This window comes from Cetorhinus maximus, chromosome 14 (genome assembly GCF_964194155.1).
Source record: "Cetorhinus maximus chromosome 14, sCetMax3.hap1.1, whole genome shotgun sequence".
NCBI classification, from domain to species: Eukaryota; Metazoa; Chordata; class Chondrichthyes; order Lamniformes; family Cetorhinidae; genus Cetorhinus; species Cetorhinus maximus.
In genome coordinates this window covers 72,337,007-72,358,026 of record NC_135892.1, presented here as the reverse complement: position 1 = coordinate 72,358,026, position 21,020 = coordinate 72,337,007, and the positions used below count along the sequence as shown (strand labels likewise).

General features: G+C 44.0%; 1 protein-coding gene across 1 annotated transcript in view; it reads left to right on the top strand.

Moving 5' to 3' along the window:
* Positions 1 to 21,020, top strand: part of ush2a (Usher syndrome 2A (autosomal recessive, mild)) — a 1,183,552-nt gene that overhangs the window by 441,435 nt on the left and 721,097 nt on the right. Inside the window, exon 27 of the mRNA XM_078556364.1 lies at positions 13,535 to 13,665. Coding sequence (XP_078412490.1) covers positions 13,535 to 13,665 — 131 coding nt within the window. The remainder of the gene's footprint in view (positions 1 to 13,534; positions 13,666 to 21,020) is intronic.

Here is a 21,020-nt window from a genome sequence, read left to right as displayed (position 1 = left end):
TTAAAGATGAGGTGTAACCTGGGTATGGCAGAAGCTGGACGTGGTGAAGGAAGAGTTAATGAGCAGAAAGAACACTGGGGAATGGTGCGGTATGCTAGACAGCATGCCCCAAGGTCCCCAATGCAGCACTGGAGGCCTTGGTGATGGAGGAGGAGAGCTCCTCTTCCATCAAGAAGCCTTCTAGGCACGTAACAAGAAGACAGTTGGAGAAGTTAGCCATCATAATCAATGCCAGCAGTCAGCTCCGAGAATCTGTATGTAGTACTGCAAGACGTTTAATTATCTCATGCATGTGATCAAGGCCAGTGAATGCATCCTGGAATGTCATTTACTAACAAATAAGCTGCTAACTTCATACACTGCTCCATTCACCACACTCTCGTCATTCACCAATAAGCTCCATCAACAATGATGCATATCCCACAACATTGCCACACTTCAACCTCACACACTTAAACTGCTGCAAGCCACACACTCACATTTCACACATCGCTCACACTGCCAAATATTCAATTGTGGCAGGCACATCGCCCAAACACATTGTCCCACACTCACTGACACATTTCCTACTCTCTTGCAGGACAAGGCAACCCATAGTTGGAGGCAGCAGCTCCTAACCGACAGAGGGTAGGCATGGCATCCTCACCCGCATAGAGGAGATGGCGCTGTGGTCATTGCTGAAACAATTAAGGATGACAATATGTTCCCACCCAATCCACCTTTTCATATCTCAGTTCACCCTGATAGCACAAACTCTTCTGATTTACAAGCTGCAGATAGTGTAACCATAAACCTCTTGCTGTCCTCCCATTCCCTCACCCCAACCCTACCTTTGTGCTTTCGGATACCTAAGAACTGTTTCCTGGCCAGGCAGTGGTGCGGCTGAAGTCCTAGAGGAAGGAGAGACTGATGAAGAAGAAATACTGTCATTTGATCTCACGCTTGCAGCCACCAGCTCAGATACTGGTATGGCATGAACTCAGGAAGGTAGCATAGAGGCAGGGTCTGCATTAGTGATTCACCAGGCATAAACATACAAATATACGAAGAAGGAGCAGGAGTAGGCTACTCATCCCTTGAGCCTGCTTCATCATTTAATAAAATCATGGCTGGTCTGATAGTAACCTCAAATCTGCATCCTGCCTACCTCCGATAACCTTTCATCCCCTTGCTTACCAAGAACCTATCCACCCCTGCCTTAAAAACATCCAAAGACTCTGCTTCCACCACCTTTTTAGGAAGAGAATTCCAAAGACTCATGACCTTCTGAGAGAAACAATTTCACCTCATCTCCGTTTTAAATGGGCAGCCCCTTATTTTTAAACAGTGACCCCTAGTTCTAGATTCTCCCACAAAAGGAAACATCCTCTCCACGTCCACCCTGTCAAGACCCCTCAGGATCTTATATTTTTCAGTCAAGCCGCCTCTTACTCTTCTAAACTCCAGCGGATACAAGCCTAGCCTGTCCAACCTTTCCTCATAAAACAGCCCGCCCATTCCAGGTATTAGTCTGGCAAACCTTCTCTGAACTGCTTCCAATGCGTTTACATCCTTCCTTAACTAAGGTGACCACTACTGTACACAGCATTCCAGATGTGGTCTCACTAGTGCTCTGTATAACTAAAGCATAACCTCCCTACATTGTATTCAATTCCCCCCCGCAATAAATTGTAACATTCTATTAGCTTTGTGAATTACTTGCTGCACCTGCATACTAGCCTTTTGTGATTCATGCATTAAGACACCCAGAACCCTTTGCATCTCAGAGCTCTGTAACCTCTCACCATTTAGATAATGTGCTTCTCTTTTATTCTTCCTGCCAAAATGGACAATGTCAAATTTTCCCACATTATATTCCATTTGCCAGATTTTTGCCTACTCACTTAACCTACCTATATCTTTTTGTACCCTCCATATGTCCTTTTCACAATTTACTTTCCTACCTATCTTTGTGTCATCGGCAAATTTGGCAACCATTCCATCCATCCCTTCATCCAAATCATTTATATAAATTGTAAACAGTTGAGGTCCCAGCACTGATCCCTGTGGCACACTGCTTGTTACATATTGCCAAACTGAAAAAGACCCATTTATGCCTACTCTCTGCTTCCTGTTAGCCAGCCATCTTCTATCCATGCCAATATGTTACCCCCATACCATGAGCTTTTATTTTCCGCAATAACCTTTGATGTGGCACTTTATCAAATGCTTTCTGGAAGTCTAAGTACAGTACATCTACCAGATCCCCTTTATCCCCAGCACATGTTACTTCCTCAAAAAAATTCCAATAATTTGGTTAAACATAATTTCCATTCCACAAAACCATGTTGGCTCTGCCAAATTACCTTGAACTTATAAAAACTCTTACTATCTGTTTTTATATTTCTGGCTAGCTTTCTCTCATACTCTAATTTTTCCCTCCTTATTAATCTTTTAATCATCCTTTACTGTTCCTTATAGTCTGTCCAATCTTCTGGCCTTCCACCTATCTTTGGACAATTATAAACTTTTTCTTTAAGTTTGATACTCTCTTTAACCTTTCTAGTTAACCACGGATGGTGGTCCGTCCCTTGGACTTTTTCTTACTCATTGGAATGTGTCTATTCTGTGTATTCTGAAATATCCCCTTAAACGTTTGCCACTGCATCCTATTGACTTATCCCTTAACCTAATTTGCCAGTTCGCTTTAGCCAGCTCTGCTTTCATGCCCTCATAATGCTATAACATTTAAAAACATAGGGTGAAATCATCCATGCCCACTGGCGTGCTCAGCAGCCTGAGCGGACAATATGGCGAAAAGGCATAAAATCAATTTCACAACGTCGTGAATCCAGTTCGCGATCATCTGCTCAGCCCTTTGGTGGCGGGCAGCATTACCCTCCATCGGACGTTGGTACCTCATTGTAATATGTCTGCATATTGTTATAAGGCTAGTGTGCAGGATTCATCCCCCACCCTGTATCGTCTGCCCTTCAGCTGATGTGTTTCACAACTGTACATAAGTAATGTGCACCTGGCGAGCTGCACTTCGCTCGGGACATTAAGGTTTGTTTTCCTATCTTGCTTTGAGCAGCACTTGCAGTCATTAGCACCAGACTTCGCAGACAGCACCACAGCACTTTCAGGGGGGCTCATGGGCAGCCCAGCCATAAGGCGGGGGTGGCTTTATATGGCTGCAGGGCTAGGGCTTGCTTGGAGAAGGGGGAGAAGTGGCCTCAGGCAAGGGCAGGGTGAGGGCTGTACTAGGGAAGTAGGGTATCCCAGGGTGTTTGTGGGGGCACAAGTTGATCTGTGCAAAGGCCTCAAGGTGGTGAGGGTTGAGGAGGCAGTCGCCAGAGGAGATGAGGCCAGATAGAGATGTGAGGGTGTGTGTGAGGGAGTGAATGGTGATGTCCCTTGAGCTGGCAGTGAGTGAGATGCCAGTGAATGTGTGATGAGCTTGAGTGTGAGTTTAGAGTGATGAGAGGTTTGCCTTACCCTTGTGGCACGGATGAGATCATTCATCCTCTATCTGCATTGGATGTCCAACCTCTTCTGTGCAGCATTGGCACTGATCACCATTGGCATTGCCCACCAAGCCGGAGTGGTTATGTAGTTGCTCCTCCTGCAGCCAGATCGGGGGTAGAGGACATCATGGTGGACCTCCACAGCACCCAAAAGGCACTCGAGGGACACGTCACTAAACTTGGGGGCTGCAGTCTTCTTGCCTTTCGGGGCCATGTCTGATTTGCAGGAGTCTTGGGCTGGAAGCACTGAGAGGTGTGCTCACGGCTCCACTTTAAATGTGGCACCCGACGTGGCGAAGCAGCGAGGTGAAGGCGTGGTGGACGAATTGGAGCCACCTGCCATGGAAATGACGTGTTTCCTGGGAATGCATAATTAATGCAGCGGATTTGGGATGATAGGGTGTGAGAAGCCACCATTGCAATCAGCAGGTAAAACGTCGTAAAACGTACTTCAATCTGAATGTAAAATTCAACCCTATTATGGTCACTGCTGCCTAGGGGTGCTGCACTATGATGTCATTAATTCACCAACCACAGATCGTGTGCCCATCCCTTAGACTTTTTCTTACTCGTTGGAATGTGTCTATTCTGTGTATTGTGAAATATCCACTTAAATGTTTGCTGCTGCATGTCTATTAACCTACCCCTTAACCTAATCTGCCAATTCACTTTAGCCAGCTCTGTTTACATGCCCTCATAATTGTCCTTATTTAAGTTTAAAAACATAGTCTCAGACCCACTCCTCTCTCCCTCAGACTGAATGTAAAATTCAATCATTGTATGGTCAGTGCTACCTAGGGACGCCTGCACTATGAGATCATTAATTAATTCCATCTCGTTGCACATTACCAGATCTAGTATAGCCTGCTCTTTGGTTGGCTCCAGAACATGCTGTTCTAAGAAACTATCCCAGAAACATTCTATGAACTCCTCATCTAGGCTACCTTTGCCCAGTCTATATGTAGATTAAGATCTCCCATGATCATCGCCATGCCTTTCTGACAAACTCCCATTATTTCTTCCTTTATGCTCCATCCTACCATGTGGTTACTATTAGGAGGCCTGATTCCCACAAGTGACTTCTTACCTTTACCATTTCTCATCTCTACCCAAATTGTTTCCACATCCTGGTTTCCCGAACTTAGGTCACCCTTCTCTATTGTGCTAATTCCACCATTAACTAATAGAGCCACCCCTCCACCTTTTCCTCGCTTCTTGTCCTTCCTAAATGTCCTATACCCTTCAATATTCAGCTTCCAATCCATGTCCTCCTGCAGCAATGTCTCTGTAATGACTATCAAATCGCACTTATTTATTTCTATGTGCGCTCTCGGTTCATCTGTTTTGTTTCGAATGCTTCATGCATTCAGTTACAGAGTCTTTAGCCTTACCCGTTTATTCTTTTTATACCCTCTAGTCTCATCTGTTGATTTACTGTTAGATTGACTATTTGCACTCTCTATCCCTTCTTGTCATGGTCTGTTTTTTTTATTTCCAGTAATAATACCTCTCTATTTTGCCTTGTCTCTACTCTTTGATTTACTATATTTTCCCAAATTTGTACCCTTGCCCCCACTACTTAGTTTAAAACCCTCTCTACTTCCCTAGTTATGCAACCCACAAGAACACTGGCCCCAGCATGGTCCAGGTGTAGACCGTCCCAGAGGCACAGGTCCCACTTCCCTCAGTATTGGTGCCAGCGCCCCATGAACCAGAATTCACTTCTCCCACACCAGACTTTGAGCCACGCATTCATCTCCCTGATCTGATTTTTCCTATGCCAATTTGCACATGGCTCAGGTAATAATCCAGAGATTATGATCTTTGAGGTTTTGCTTCTTAATTTGGTGCCAAGCTCCTCACACTGACTAAGCAGAACCTCCTTCTTTGTCTTGCCTATGCCGTTGGCATCACGGCTTGCATACAAGGGTAGTTCTGATGCCAGGTCCCTGCAGGGGGACGGCCCATATAAGTTCTGCTGCTGAGGACTTACTGAGGACTTGGATGGGGCAGTATGTAGAAAAATAAGACTAATGGGTATGCACGCAGAAATGTTCAGTGCATTAGCAGCCCTGCACGAAAGCCTGAGGTCAATATCAAGGTTCATATGAGAGTCCAGATCCAACTTGGCACAGGGCTTTGTACAGAGCTTAGAATTCATCCTTTCCAGTGTGGAATGGGTGGTCAAATCCATGAGAGCAATTGTAGACCCATCTGATGGCCGATATTTAAGCTTCCATTGCAGCACAAAGAGAAACTATTCAGCAACTGAGTGCTGCAGTGGAAGCCAAAACTGAGGTCATGAAATCTCAGCTTGTTGCCACTTAGGGACAGACTGCTGCTACCTTGGTTGCAGTGCTTAAAGGGACACACAGGATCTCACAGCAGCCCAACAATCAGTGGCCCAGCAGATTACTAAGGTTGCTGAGATTCCACCCCAGGGGAATGGCATTGGCTCGGTGGAGCACAAATCTGCTGTCCTCTCTCAGGATGACAACATTCATGCTGGCACCCTGCCAGTGCCCTTGCTGTTGCCTGTCAGCCAGCCAGCCCAGACTGTTGCTGTGCATGCCGATGCGATGCATTTGAAAGCTTGGTCTTCGAGGGTCAGAGTTGTTTGAGGATGTCCTGCAAGGCCACCTGCAATCTCCCTATTGAAAGTCAGTAGTCTTCCATCAGCCATGCTGCAGCTACTGGGGTAATGTTGCGTAGTAGTAGTAGGCCAGGTAAAGGTACTCGCAAGAGCAAGGGGATGCACAAGGATGATTGGTTAACTTTTGTATGGAATAATGGATGTTTGTTTGGATAAAGTTAGTTTTGAATGGCTATTTTGTGGTTGTTTTTATTTCCAAGAGGATAATGCAACTTTAGCATTGAAGCAGTTTGCACTTATAGTTGTAATATAAATCCAGGATGGGCGCTCAACTTGTCTCTTGGCAATTTGTTTGATCATGATCTTGTGAAGTGCTTTGAGATGCTTTACCATAATAAAAGGCACTATATAAATCAAACTGTTGTTGTTGGAGAAGCATTCTGAAATTCTTGAAGGTGGGAGACCCACTTAATTGTCGTGACGTGAAATGTCAAAGCACACGACTTCCTGGATACTTTTTAGACTTACCTACATTTAGTTTAACTATTTAGAGAAAGCTGTCATTGCCATTTGCACATTCTAGGTATTTCAACAACTGTTGAGAAAGGGCTTCAAAAATGCCTGTAACCTGTGTTATAACTGCCTCTATTGTGGATTATATTAAGGGTTAGGAATGTCGAATATTGGTTTCAGTTTAAGATGAGTAGGGGTTTTCAGTTTGGTTTAGTATGCCTGGGTTTGTTTACAAACAAAGCTTGAACTTTTGACCCAGCTGAGAGGCTTTTAGAAGCAAGAAAGGCCTGAGGCTGTTTTGGTGAAAATTGCTTAGGATGGAGCTATGCTCTAAAAGGAAAACTGGTCAGTTTTGTTCTTTTTAGGAAATAGTGTAAGACAAGCTGACCCGGAGGCTGCAGACACCAAGTCTGGTTTGTTTAACCAGAGAATCCAGTTCTATATGTTTAGAGGGGAAAAAGATGGAGCTCCAGAGAACTGGGTAGGACCAAGTAGCTCTGTAAAGAGAGGAGATGTTCAACTATGGAATAGACAACAAGGGAGTGCTTGCGTGTTTCTGTTGAGTCAAGGCTTGTGACCATCAGCAGTGCCTATACTCGGACCGGGAGGTCGTATTGGTAGAAATATATTACAGTCTTGAGCTGTGACTTGTGCAGCTGGATCCAAAGAAAAAGGAACTGCTTTACAGAGTATGAGTATGTCTAAAAGTCTATTGGAATGAAAGCCACTGTAAAAAGGTTAAGCTGGTCTAAGTCTGTTGGATTGCATTTAAGATAGAAGCTCATGTTGTTCAGAATTATTTGCTCAGTGTACCTATTTAGTCATTATTGTTTATGTTTGTTTTGTTCAAGTTTGAATAGCAAAGATTCTTTGGTGTTTCAATTTACTGTGGAGTCCTGCTGCTAATTTCCTTATTCTTGGTTCTTCCGTGCATTACATTCATTAAATGATTATGGTCCATCAAACCAGATCTTAACAAGTATCAGGCTTGTCCAGTATGCTCATGGCTGGATCATAACACATGGCTTGCACACATAGGGCAGGATTTTACCGTCGGCAAGCGGGGGCGGGGCCCCCTCGCAGATGCGTAAAATGACGTGGGATGACGTCGGGTGGAACCCCCGACGTCATCCCGCCCCATTTAAATTTTCAGGAAGGCGGGGGCGCAACAAAATCAGCTGCGCGCCCGCCAACCTGTCAATGGCCAATTGAGGCCATTGACAGGATCAATTAAGCAATTAAAGGACCTGCCCGTCCAACCTTAAGGTTGGCAGGCAGGCCAGGAGCCCTGGCAGCAACTAGAAAAAACACCGGCGGGATGAGGTTTCATGTAGGGTTTTAAAAATTTTAATTAAGTTGTCATGGAAATTATGAACATGTCCCAACTCATGTGGCATTGTCACATGAGGGGACATGTAAGGGAATTTTTTTTTCTCTATTTTTAATATTGTTGAAAGTAGAGCCGATCTCCCGGAGGCAGCACTTAGCCTCAGGGAGATGAGTGCGCTCTTTTGTAGCATACGCGAAAGAGCGCACTCTCGATTTTAGGGGGATTCTCCTGTGCCCGCACAGTAAACGCATAGCGCTTCCCTGCGGATGTCATGCTGGGCGGGCCTTAATTGACCCGCCCCTGCAAAATGGCGGCACGGCCGCGATTGGGTCAGTTCCGCCCGCCCGACGAATGGAAAATTCAGCCCATACAGTTATTTATCTCAGACAGGCAGCTACAGAATAAACGTTGCTGCTTTATGTCCAGTAATTATAAGTTTGAGACTGTGTGAGGTCCAAGATAATGTTAAAGTGTTTTTTTAAGCATTGGTGTCAGGTCTCAAGGTCTTTGGTTAGATATACTGACATTCTACTAAAAGCTCTTGTGAACTCTAGATGAAATCTGAGATTTCTTTCAACTGAGAATAGCACTGCTGCCGGCATTGGAGTGCACAGTGAGTAAATAAACAGAACTTAATTAATTATTAATTCACTGAACTCTGGGCACAAGATCTATTTTTACATATTTTTGATGGCCTAATCACCAGAGATGCTGTATCTGTATCACTGGTTAAATTTCAGACAAGTTTGGTAACCCTCATTTTAGTTTTAAAAAATATCTGGAATGTGAATTGTGCATGGAGAAATTTTATGCAATACTGAAAGTTTCCTCAAATCAAACTGCATGGAGCTTCATGGTTCAAGAAGGCAGCTCACTACCACCTTCTCAAGGGCAGTTAGGGATGGGCACATCCCATGAATAAAAAAAATTGCTCTCAGCTTGATGACTGCCTGTAAAGGTATTGCATGGTGCAGAAGAGAGAAAGAAGATCTTTATACCACATGTTAATTTAGAAGGAACAGCAGATTATACCATACGCGGCAAAGATAAAGGTGAAGCAGAATTCCCTGGAGACTTAAATTGTTCAAAACTGGTCATAGCTCCTGGGGAAAATGAATAAAGAACCCAATGGAAATTCTTTTTAGAGTTAATAAAATCATCCAAAGGACGACAGAGCAAGACTACAACAATTTCAACCAATGAAGACAGAAAAGAACATAATATATTGTAAATAAGATATATCAAGACGTCTGCAAGAGTAGAGGAAGATTTTTAAAAATGGATTTTGCAAAATATTCAGTTTTTATAGCTGAGGAAAAGGGCCAAATATATGATCATTATATAAAACAAGAGCTTGATATTCTTGCATTTGCTAATCTTAACAGAAATGTTAGTTCTCAGACAGATCCTCCAATCCTAGGGGGCCGGATGCCTTCTCAACAGTCCACTTTCAATAAATGAGCTGGATATGAGCCAAGTGGAAATCCAGGAAAACAAGATGGGAAGCTTCAGGAACTCATTGCTGCTGTATTTGCATATTATTTAAAAGAAGCGTGCTTCTCTGCTCGGATACCCCTGAGAATGCAGGCAAAGTGCAAAGAGGGCAGAAACTATGTCGCTGCCTTTTCTGCTTTGCTTTGCACCTGGAAAACAATGCAGTGAAAAATCATTCTGATATGTTTCCTGAATCCCATCTGCTTGCTGCTTCATTCTGTAGTTTCTAGGAGAGTTTCTTGTAGAGCAGTAGCACAATCTTTTCAAAATAATGCTGAAAACACAGGAGGAAATTGTTCATTGAATCCAGTGATAAATATCCTTTGTTTAAGCAAATGTATATTTTCGTGCTTCCAATCTACAAAGGTCAAACATTTTCTGAACCCACAGCGCTAGTGAAAGTTTTCTACTAAATCCTCTTCAGTTTTAATAGGGAAATTCTTAGCACTGTAAACACTCCACTGCCATGCTTTAGTACCTCTCCCACTCTCTCTTGTGATCTGTTGACACCTCTGCTCTGGTGGTTCATGGAGACCTGCCTCCTTTTCTTGCCGCACGCATAGTGGCTTGCTCCTCAAGTTAAATAACCAAAATTGTTTCCATCTAATGGAGAGATGCCACATGGTCCTTCTATTACCACTACCTCTGCTCATTCAAATGATGCACATTGCACTTGCTCCTAGACAGTCTGTTCTCACATAACCCAGTACATAACTGTTATCTTGTTACATGCATGAACTTTAACAAAGATAAGCATGTGAAACTGAATACAACAGTAAAAGAACGTGGGAAAGTGTTATCAGAAAACGTACAGGAGAGATAGAGGGAAGGAACGATTTACAGAAAGTGATTGGAAAAGAGAGTCAGAATAAACATAGTGCTTTGGAAGCTACCATGAGAAAAGTGTGTGACATGTATATAGATTAGAAATAGAGACAAAATGACCTATGACCATCTTGCAAGTGATTTCAGAGTCATTAATTTAACTGTGGAACCTCCTATTATAGGTTGCATGCCTCCAGTGTCTCCTCTAAGAATACTTCCAGGAAGTAATTATTTAGTATGTCAATTATTTTTAGTTCAACCTTTCTTTCAACTCTATTTGTATCATTAAGCAATCTCAATTTTTTTGATAACCCTCTTGCTGTTAAAGAACTGGAAGAATTTGTATTGTATTGCTGTTGTATTTGACCTCTATCGCTATTCTTAATTCTAAGTCCCTCTTGCCAATTAACACAGAACATATCTAAGGGTAACGTATCTATCATGTGTATTGGTTTGCTCCGATGTCAAATTTAGAGAATGATACAACTGCTGTCACCCACAGGTGCCACAAGTTGGTTCTGATAGTGCTGACTTTGACAGTTGAGCAGTTGGTTTGGAGAATCTTGGTTCTGCAGGTTAGCTGAAAGGAGTAGTCCTGTTTCTTTTCGATAATGGCTTTGTTGACTTGTGACTTGCTTCCAGCAATGAGAGAGAGAGGGCTTTTTTTTTTACCTTCAAATGCAGGGATGCCCAGTTGGTGTTCTTCAGCTATGACCTTCGCAGTGCACACACACATCAGAACAGAACACCAGACTAGCACACACAGAAATAGGGTTGCAGTTGGCTTTTTTTAAAACCCCTTTCCTTGTGTATTCCTGGAAGGGAAAAAATGAACATTTTGGCCAGATCTGTTTTCAACTCAGTTTATGTTCATAGTCTGGGATATAAATCAACAGGAGGTGGTTTTGGCTGAGATGGTAATCATTTTCCATTAATAATTTCCATCTCTGCAGCCACAGGAGATTATGCTTCAGTTTGCATTGTATCTTTTCCTTCGAAGTGCCTCTGTCTAAAGTAGGCCGACATTCCATTCTCCCTGAACTAGTCGGTCAAGTAATCTACATAGGAATTTTCCAGCAAGTGGTTACCTTACAGTCTCAGCCAGCTTTTTGCTTGTATGCCTTTTTAAAAAAAAACACATCTTACTTAAAAATTCAATGTGTCCATGAGTAATTCGGGGATAGGATCTGTGGTCATGACAATTACTACCATTGAATTTCCCCACCATCAACATTGACCATATTTTTTTTATCCATTCATGGGATGTGGTTAGGCCAGCATTTATTGCCTATCTCTAATTACCCTTGAGAAGGTAGTGGTGAGCTGCCAATGTTGAGGGTGGGGAAATTCAATGATACTTAACTAGACTAGCCACATATACACTTTGCCTACAAGAGCAGGTTAATATCTGGGTATTCCTCAGCGAGTGACTCAGCTCTTAACTCCTCAAACCCGTGCAACCATTTACAAGGCACAAATTAGAGGTGTGATGGAATATTCTCCACTGCCCTGGATGAGTTCAGCTCCAACAGCACTCAAGAAGTTCAACACTGCCCAGGATAAAACATCCTACTTGATTAGTATCTCATCCACTGCCCTAAGCATTCACTCCCTCCACTATTAAATCACAGTGTCACTCACTCTTGCATTGTGCACCATCTCCTGCAGCAATGCACCAAGGCTTCATTAATAATACAATCAGAACCTGTGATATCTGTCATCTAGAAGGACAAGGGAGCAGATGCATGGGAACACCACCACCTTCAAGTCATACAGCGCCATGACTTTGAAATATATCATCATTCCTTCATTGTCATTAGGTCAAAACCCTGGAGCTCCCTATCTAACAGCACTGTGAGAGCAACTTCACCACATAGAGGGTAGTGATTCATGAAGGCAGCTCACTGCCACCTTTTCAAGGGCAATTAGGAATGGGCAATAAATGCTGCCATTGCCAGTGATGCCTACATCTCATGAATATATTTTTTTAAATACTTCCAAATTGCGAAGTTTATCCTGTTACCTTATTTCCATGTGCCATGAACAAATAGAAGCACTCCACCTAACCTTTTCACTGGGTGGTCCTTCTTTAACATTCTAAACCTTTGTATGATGTATTAGTTTTCATCATCGGGGAATTAGACATATTTTTAAGATTCTTTAGGCTTCGTAGTTCCCAATTGCCACCTCAGCCTTGAATGATTTTGTTACATGTTCCTAGCACTTGTTTATTTGCAACACAGACTTGCATTTATTTAGTACCTTGCACAACCTCAGAACTTCCCAAAACACTTTTCAGCCAATTAAATACTATTGTAGTGTAGTCACTGGTCTAATGTAGGGAAACGTGGCAGCCAATTTGTACCAGAAGATCCCAAAACCAGCAATGAAATAACGATCAGGTAGTTTGTTTTAGTGATGTTGGTTGAGGGATAAGTATTTTCCAGGACCACAGGGAGAAGTCCACTGCTCTTCTTCTAATAGAGCCATTGGATCTTTTCCACTCACCTGAGAAGGAATATGGGGCCTTGGTTTAATGTCTCATTTGAAAGATTTATACATAACCTTGAAAAGGTTATCCTATAAAATACAGCTTTTCAGATTTGTTCTTTTACTTAATGACGTACTTCATTTAGATTCTTACTCTCCTTTTAATTGCTTCTCCTCAATTTCATTGAACCCTCTCCTAATGGCACTGCCAAGTAGCTGCAGCCAAATTGTTCTGGGAAGTGTCCTTAGCTTGATTATCAAACCATTCAGTACAAAACTAATACCATGATTAAAGGGCTGTATAAGCATTTGGGGAGTTGCACACCTTTTTGGGCTCTCCCCAAAAAGGACATTGTAGCTTTTGAGAAATTCCAGAAACATCCACCTTGGATGATTCCCATCTAGGTATACTGAGCAATGAAGATAGACTTTGTGCCTTGAGTTTGATTATACTGGGCAGGCTCTGACTTAGTGGGGTCTAACTCATGTATTTGGAATTATTAAAATCATCAATGAAGAAATATTTTTTGCAAGTGGATCAAAGCTGCATCTCTTTCTTCTGCTGCACCAAATTTTGGTTCCCAAGGTGACGTGTTTCCATTTGTTTACACCACTGTCTTATCTCAATAAATGCCAGCACCTATAGTCCTCCAGGGACATTGCCATATGCAGATTACAGCCAAAAACTAAGCCATATCCTCATGCATCTATTATGCATAATAATTTGAAATACATTATTTCATTGAATATTTTGTATTAGGTTCTCTATTCCATGTTTTTCAGGGTACTTAGAGCTGGATTCAAGCGTTTTTTCTGGTGGGATGCAATTTGAGGTTTCGTTTCAACTAAAGACAGACCACCTAAATGGTTTGCTTTTCTTCGCTTACAATAAAGAAATGAAGACATACCTTGCTGTAAGTTGTTTCACATTTTTTCCCTCAATTAATAAGTAAAAATCATGTCACAGCTTAGAGGAACAAGTGAGTAGGAATAAAGTCTTGCAAGAACCATGTATAACTGTGTAGTGCTCTCTTTTCCTCTCTCTCTCTCTCTCTCTATATATATATATATATATATATATATATGTATAATATATATAAATATGGCTATATGTATATATGTGTGTGTATATATATATATATATATGAAATTAACATATTACATATTCCTTTATTTACATGCCTAAAGTACTGGATATGCATTTAGACATCATATAACGTATAAAGCATCATTGAGCATGCTTTTCTGGGTTTATTTAATGAATGTAGTAGATTCGTAGGATGGGATTTTCTGGCCCTGCCCACCGCCAGGATCGTCTGATCCCGCTGAACATCAATGGACCTTTGGCTGGACCGCTAACTCCCCCGCCACAACAGGGCCAGAAAGTCCCGGCCATAGACAGATCGAAAAAAACCCAGTGAAGCACTACTGCTGGGGGAATATTATATTGTCTGTTTAAATTTGTGAGAACATTGGCCTCAGGATATATTCTGTGGGCTACTAGCATATGAACACCACATATATTTGCCTGAAATTCCTCTCTTACTTTCAGTAGATGTGTCAACTCATTTAAAATAAATAGGTTAACACTGCTGCTAAAATAGCAGTGAGAAGAATGGTAGACAAATGTGTCAAGCGTACACCGGTATCCTACAACTCTAAAGACTAGTGTTTGTATTCACTTTGTTCAGCAGAGAAGAGGGCATTTCCATCCAAAGGTTTTAATACAATTTTTATTGTCTTTTTTATATAGGCACTAAAAGTTTATATTTTGATGTGTGAAATGCTTTGTTTAGGTTGCAGGGATTAATATTTTAGTTGCAGAACATTTCATTAATAGCAGCAGTGACCTGCTTGGAAGGACAGGCCATGGTACGAACTGTGAATGATGCAAACTCAGATAAAATCATTTTTACTGTTACTGTGATTAGAAAGTGTGAAAGTAACAGCAACAGGCATATGAGTGGTGTATATACAGTGAATGATAATTCAAATTGAGTTGCAGCTACAGTGGAATTTATGAGGTTTGGATAAAAAAAATGAAATAAATGTGACACTGCACTGTTACTGCTGCAGTATTCTATGGTCAATAATATTTATGAACTGGAGAAAAGTTTATATTTTCTAAAAGATAATTATGTTCGAATTTTTTCATGTGGAAAACAGCAATGAGTTAAAAATCTACACTTACATGATATGCTGATTGTTCTCATTATATCATTGGAATGCATTTGTTCAATTTTTCTCTACCAAAACCCAAAAGGTTCTACTTTCATGAACTCAGCTACACAGGACAAACTCTGTAGTAGTTAATTTATACTCATTTCTTTTTAGAGCACCTGCAGATCTGTTGTCCTGCTAACTAAAAACTAAGGGAGGGATTTTCTGGCCCCGCCCGCTGCCGGGATCGTCTGGTGCTGTCAGAAGCCAATGGGCGTTTGGCTGGACCGCTAACTCTCCCGCGGCAAGTCCCGCCACAGCAGGGCCAGAAAATCCCGGGCGTAGACAGGTAGAAAGAAACCCAGTGAAGCACTTCTGCTGTCAATGGACTTTTGGCTGGGCTGCCGCATCACCCGCTGCGGGTCCCACCATGGCGGGGTTGGAAAATCCCAGCCTAAATAACAATGTCGATTTCTAATATCCCCATTTCATCAGTTTATTTCTTAGAAGTTTCATTAGTGCTTTTCCAATTTTATAAAATTGTATCTGGATCTGTCTGGGATTCTTAGAACTGCTTTGGAATACAGTGGGTCAGTGTTAAAATGGCTATTTTGTTGTGAGCATTAAATGCTTTCTTTGATTACAGTTATAAAGTCCTGATTCTAATTGACTGAATTAATAGGTTCTGTAACAAACCTTACTTGCATCATTTTATAAACTGTAGCTGATGAACAAATTGGTATGAAATTATGCTGTATGCCATTCACATATTTCTATACAAAAACAATGCTATTTGTGTTTTTATGGTCATTTCATGCCTTCTCCGTTGCGCCACAATTTAATTTCCACGGACATTAGGCCACAAAATCTTAGTTGTCAGGCAGTTGACCAGTGGAATGTACCAGTTAGTACCCCAATTGTGTCAGAGGCAGCCAAATGAGCAGAAAATTAGGTCTGGTGTGGTGGGAGGAGCCATAGACCTGGGCAGCAGCAGCCCATGTTATTTTTGTGGTGTTTCAAGCAGTGTTCCTGTTCCTCCTGGCCCCACAATTTCAATCATTTTAAACTTAGTGCAGAATTGTCCCAGATTTGCACGAACTGTGGTAGTGGGTGGGTAAAATGACCATGGCTGCCACCGCCTCCCAAGCCGGGTTAGTGCTCTGGCCACAATGGCGGACTTTTATGCCGTGTTGTCCCAAATCTGCCACATTATTTATGCATTCCCAGGAAACACGCCATTTCCATGGCGGGCGGGCTCTCATTCGCCCACTTACCTCTGCATCATGCCGGGCACCATATTTAAAGACCAGCCGCAAGCACACATCTCAGCGCTTCCAGACCACCACTGCTACACGGGAGACATGGCCCTGAAACTGAGGAAGACTGCAGCCCCCAGGTTCAGTGACGTGTCCCTTGAGCACCTTTTGGATGCTGTGGAGGACGGGATGTCCTCTACCCCCACTCTGACTGCAGGATGGGCAGCAACAGCACTAACTCAGCTTGGGAGGCGGTGGCAGTCGTCATCAGTGCCAAAGCTCTTCAAAAGAGGACAGCCACCCAGTGCCACAAGATCTACTCCATTCCACCAGGATAAGTCATTCTTCTCATCACTCTCAACTCACAACTCACAAACCCAGCATTCATCCACAGGGCCCTCATTCACTGCTGGTTCAAGGGACATCACCATTCACTCTCTCAAACTCACCATTATTGTCCTCATCCCATCCATGGGACCACTCACCACCCACACACGCCAGCCAAATTTATCATCTGGTCTGGCAGGTGTCATGTTTACACTTTCTCCACCTCTATTCATGCAGAACAAGCTGGCACACAACAAGAGGAAGAGGTCACAGACCAGTGGCAGAATGCCCGAAATCAAGGTCCTCACGGACTTTGAAGACAGAGCCATCCAGCTGGCCGGCCACGATCTGGACCGGTCCTTGCTGACGGTGAGGTCAGCGGTGCTCTACCAAATGAGGATCCAGCAGTGCAACATCCATCAGACAACCATGCTGTGGGTGATGTGTCCTGTTTCACAGGCCACTGCCATGCACTAATTATCCCCCCTTGCTTTCGCAGGCACATCTTCCAAACAACCGACAGAGTCTACAACCCAGGGCCTCCAAGCAAGCCCTGAGGAAACCCCTGGAGGAATCTGGAGGCACCCTCCCTAAAGTCCCATCACAGCGCTCATCCACACACTCAATCAGCACAAAGAAACACACCTCAGTGGGACTTAGCTTTAGAGTAGCCTCGGGATCACAATCTGGTGAGCACATTGCACCATCCGATCTACAGCAGGTGGAGGCAGGGACTTCCCAGGTTTCTGGCACTCGGAGGATTGCCGGAGGCCAGAACTTTGCTGAATCTGAGATAGATGATGACCCTCTGGACTTGGTCATGCCTCAGTTGCTGGAGCTGCAAAGGCAAGCTCGGGAACATCAGGGAGGGATGTCCGCTGCACACCTTAGATTGCAAGGCATGATGGAGGAGTCCGTCTGCCTTCACTCTGAGGTGATAGTGCTGGCATGCCAATGAACCGAGGTCAACACTGGTAGTATGGCAGCCGGCATGGAGCACTTGGTCCAGGGCTTTGCTCCTGCACTGCTGCGCGGCTCAACTCCATCGCTGATGCCATAGTTAGCCTCCAACAGTGTGTATGCAAGAGGGGTGCTGGACAATTCGATCTCACTCCAACTACCCCTACTTCTCAAGGAGCCAGCTTGGGGTCCCCAGGCACCCACAGGGAGGAGGGTCAGCAGGTGCACACTCTGGGCCCATCCATCCAGGTGACTCCAAGAGTGTCCGGTCCATTCAACTCCCCTCTTCCTGTGACCTCCGCAGCTCAAACTCCACAGGCCAAGGAAGGCACCACTGCCACACAGCAGTACCCTGAAAGCAGGTCGGAGCACTCCATGTCTCGGCCCTCCAGAGGACACCTGCCAAAGTCATCACAGACAGGGCATCGCAGTCAGCAGGCTGCCTCCACCTCCGCTGTGGATATCCGAGAAGCACCAAGACAGGGTTAGGAAAGTTAAGGAGAATTAACTCTTTTGGGAGTTTAGTCAAACTAAATTAACAAAATGAGGGATAAAATAAACACAGCCCCTAAGTCAGGTCAGCTGTAAAACCAAAATCAAAGTTTAAAGAAAACTTACAAACATCCTGCAGGAGTCAGGTGCTGAGGGCAGACAAAAGATCAGATGCTTCTAAAGTTGCATGGCTGCGTCTCTATGATATGACCCTGATCACAGAGCACAAGCGATCTGCCCTCGGCCAGACAAGAGTCAGGCATTCTCAGAAGCTATGTGAAGATTTATGGAGTGCCCTCACTGCAGGTTGTCATCATCCTCCTGCAATCGAGTGACTATTAATGCCCCCACTGCATCTCCATGACAGGAGCATTCTCACTGAGGGTATTTGCATTGCCACAAGCCAGACCGTAGTCAAACATTCACAGATGTGGTGAGGATCTATGGGGTCACCTCACTGCATGTCGTCGTCATCATCCTCCACAGATCTAGCAGCTATGAGGGCCTCCCGAGCATGCCTGCCTCGTCTAGCTAGTGTGAGGGCCTCATCTTCATCTTGGTTGCCTCTGAGGACCTCCTCACCCTCATCTCCACCGGGTCCTCCTCATCGGAGGAGACGTGCAGCTCCTCCATCTCCTCCTCAGCCAGCTTATCTCCCTGTTTGAGTGCCAGATTGTAAAGGGCACAGCAGATGATGACGATGGGTGACATCCTCTATGGACTGTATTGCAGGGCTCCACCAGGCTGGTCAAGGCACCGGAACCTCATCTTCAGCATCCCGATGGTCTGCTCCACCAGCTTGCGAGCTGCACCATGAGCCTCATTATACCCTCGCTCTGCTGCAGCCTGAGGCTGCCGCACGGGTATCATCAGCCATGGCCTCTGCGGGTAGCCCATGCCCCCGAGAAGCCATCCCTCTGTGGACCCTGGAAGGCTTCAGATCAACTGAGAATCTAGGCATCGTACTCAGTCCCTGGAAACCGTGCGCACACTGCAGGATGCATTCCTGGTGGTTTAACACCAGCTGCACATTCAGCGAACGGAAGCCCTTCCGGTTGATGTGGTCCACTGTGTGTTGCAACAGACATCTGAGCACCACAAGCGCAGTCGATCAAACCCTGTACCTGTCGGAAACGCGAGATCTGGGTGAATCCAATCGCCCTTGCATCCTGGCTCCCCTGGTCCCGGGTGAAATGCACAAAGTTGTGTGCCCTCACAAAGATGGCATTTGCGACCTCATGGATATATTTGCGGGTGGAGACTTGTGAGATCCCACAGAGGTCACCTGTGGAGCCCTGAAAGGGGCCACTGGCATAGAAATTGAGCACTGCGGTCACTTTCATGGTGTTTGGCAGTGGATTCCCATACATGCCCCCATGGTGCCAAATCCTGCAGTCGCTGGCAGATGTGGCAGACCATTTCCTTAGACATGCGCAGTCTTCGTGGCACTGGTTCTCGGTGATCTGCAGGAATGAAATCCCGCATCTAAAGACCCTGGGTGTCACCAGGTGCCGGCCTGCGATGGCTCGCTGTGGCTCTTGGGTGGCATGTGCGGGAGTCCCAACTGCCCCTTCTTCCTGAGGTTGCTGCTCCTGCCTCCATGCAGCCAGGAGCCTCAGTTGCTCTCTCCTCCATCATCTTTGCGCTCTGTAGGCCATCAGGCATGCAGCTAGTTCACCAGGCTTCATGATTCTGATGTACTCCTTCTGCAGGGTGAAAGAGAGAGTCACGTGGTTATCATGGGCATACTTAAGTACCTCTACAGAGGGAGTTCTTCTTTAGTTATGGAGTTTGATGCACATGTGTAGTTGCTGCTGCTGTCTTGTAAATAAAGTTAAAGTTTCCACAAAGAAATGTTGCCTGAAGATCAACTCTATAACAAACTGGCAATGAGGATAAATCAGCTTTGGCGCTGTACCTTGCCCAGTGATTATGCATGTTTAAGTTCGAAAACGGCCCCAGCTAACTGAAAAATGAGAGGAAACAACTTAGCAACTAAATCGAAAACTAATTTTCAGCACCGTGAAACAATCATTCTTCTAGCGATTGGCAATATAAAAAAGTAGAATGTTATTTTTGTCACAGAAGTGGACACATAATAAGACAGTGCCAAGTGAGATTTAAATAGGCTTCCAAACAACAAATGAAGTCCAATGACGTCTATAATGTAGAAGAGCCAGAAACAACCAATTCTGACATTTATTCATTATTCAACATGAAAGTTGGGAAGACAGAGCCAATATTTGTTACAGTGCAAGTGAATGTTAAACCATTAAAAATCAAAGTAGACACAGGTGCTTCTCCCACTGTAATAGGAGAACACACTTTCAGGCATTTAAAGGCGGTCAATGCGCGTGCGTGCACGTCAAAATGGATATGAATATCACTGGCAAGGCCAGTTTTTGTTGCCCATTCCTAACTGTCCTTTAAACCACGTGGCTTGCTCAGCCATTTCAGGGCAGTTTAGAATCAACCACATTGCTGAGGATCTGGAGTCACATGTAGGCCAGATCAGAATAGGACAAGCAACTAAGATGCTGAAGGAGCAAGAACCTGAGTGGGCTCCTTCTTCCCACTCTCTACCCAACTTGCACGCTTTTGAACCCTGTCTGCTGATTGTGATTAACCCAGGTGCCGCAGACAGAGCTTGTTGAAATAAGTCAACCCAGCACTACTGTTTGCAGAAGAACAGATAAGCCTTCCGTCTGCATCTTTAAATCTCCTTGATGCTTTAAGCATCAGGACCACCAAGTTCAGCCTGAAGCCAGCCAAGTCATCAATCTCCATGAGCTGTATACCCCTTTAATTTCACTGGACTCTAACTTGCTTAATCTTTCCTTCCCCACTCTGTTATCTATTTGTATAGATGTCGGAGCATATTTTATTATTTTACTTAGACCATGTTAAGTGCAATAAAAGCTTCCATAAAACCTTTTCTTAATACTCAAAAAAAAACAATTAAATTTGGAACAAACATTTGCCAAATTGGAAACATTCACAGGCGAAGAAATCAAAGTAAAAGGTATCACCAGAGTAACATTTCGTTAGAGACTCCAATCGGCATAGCTACCAGT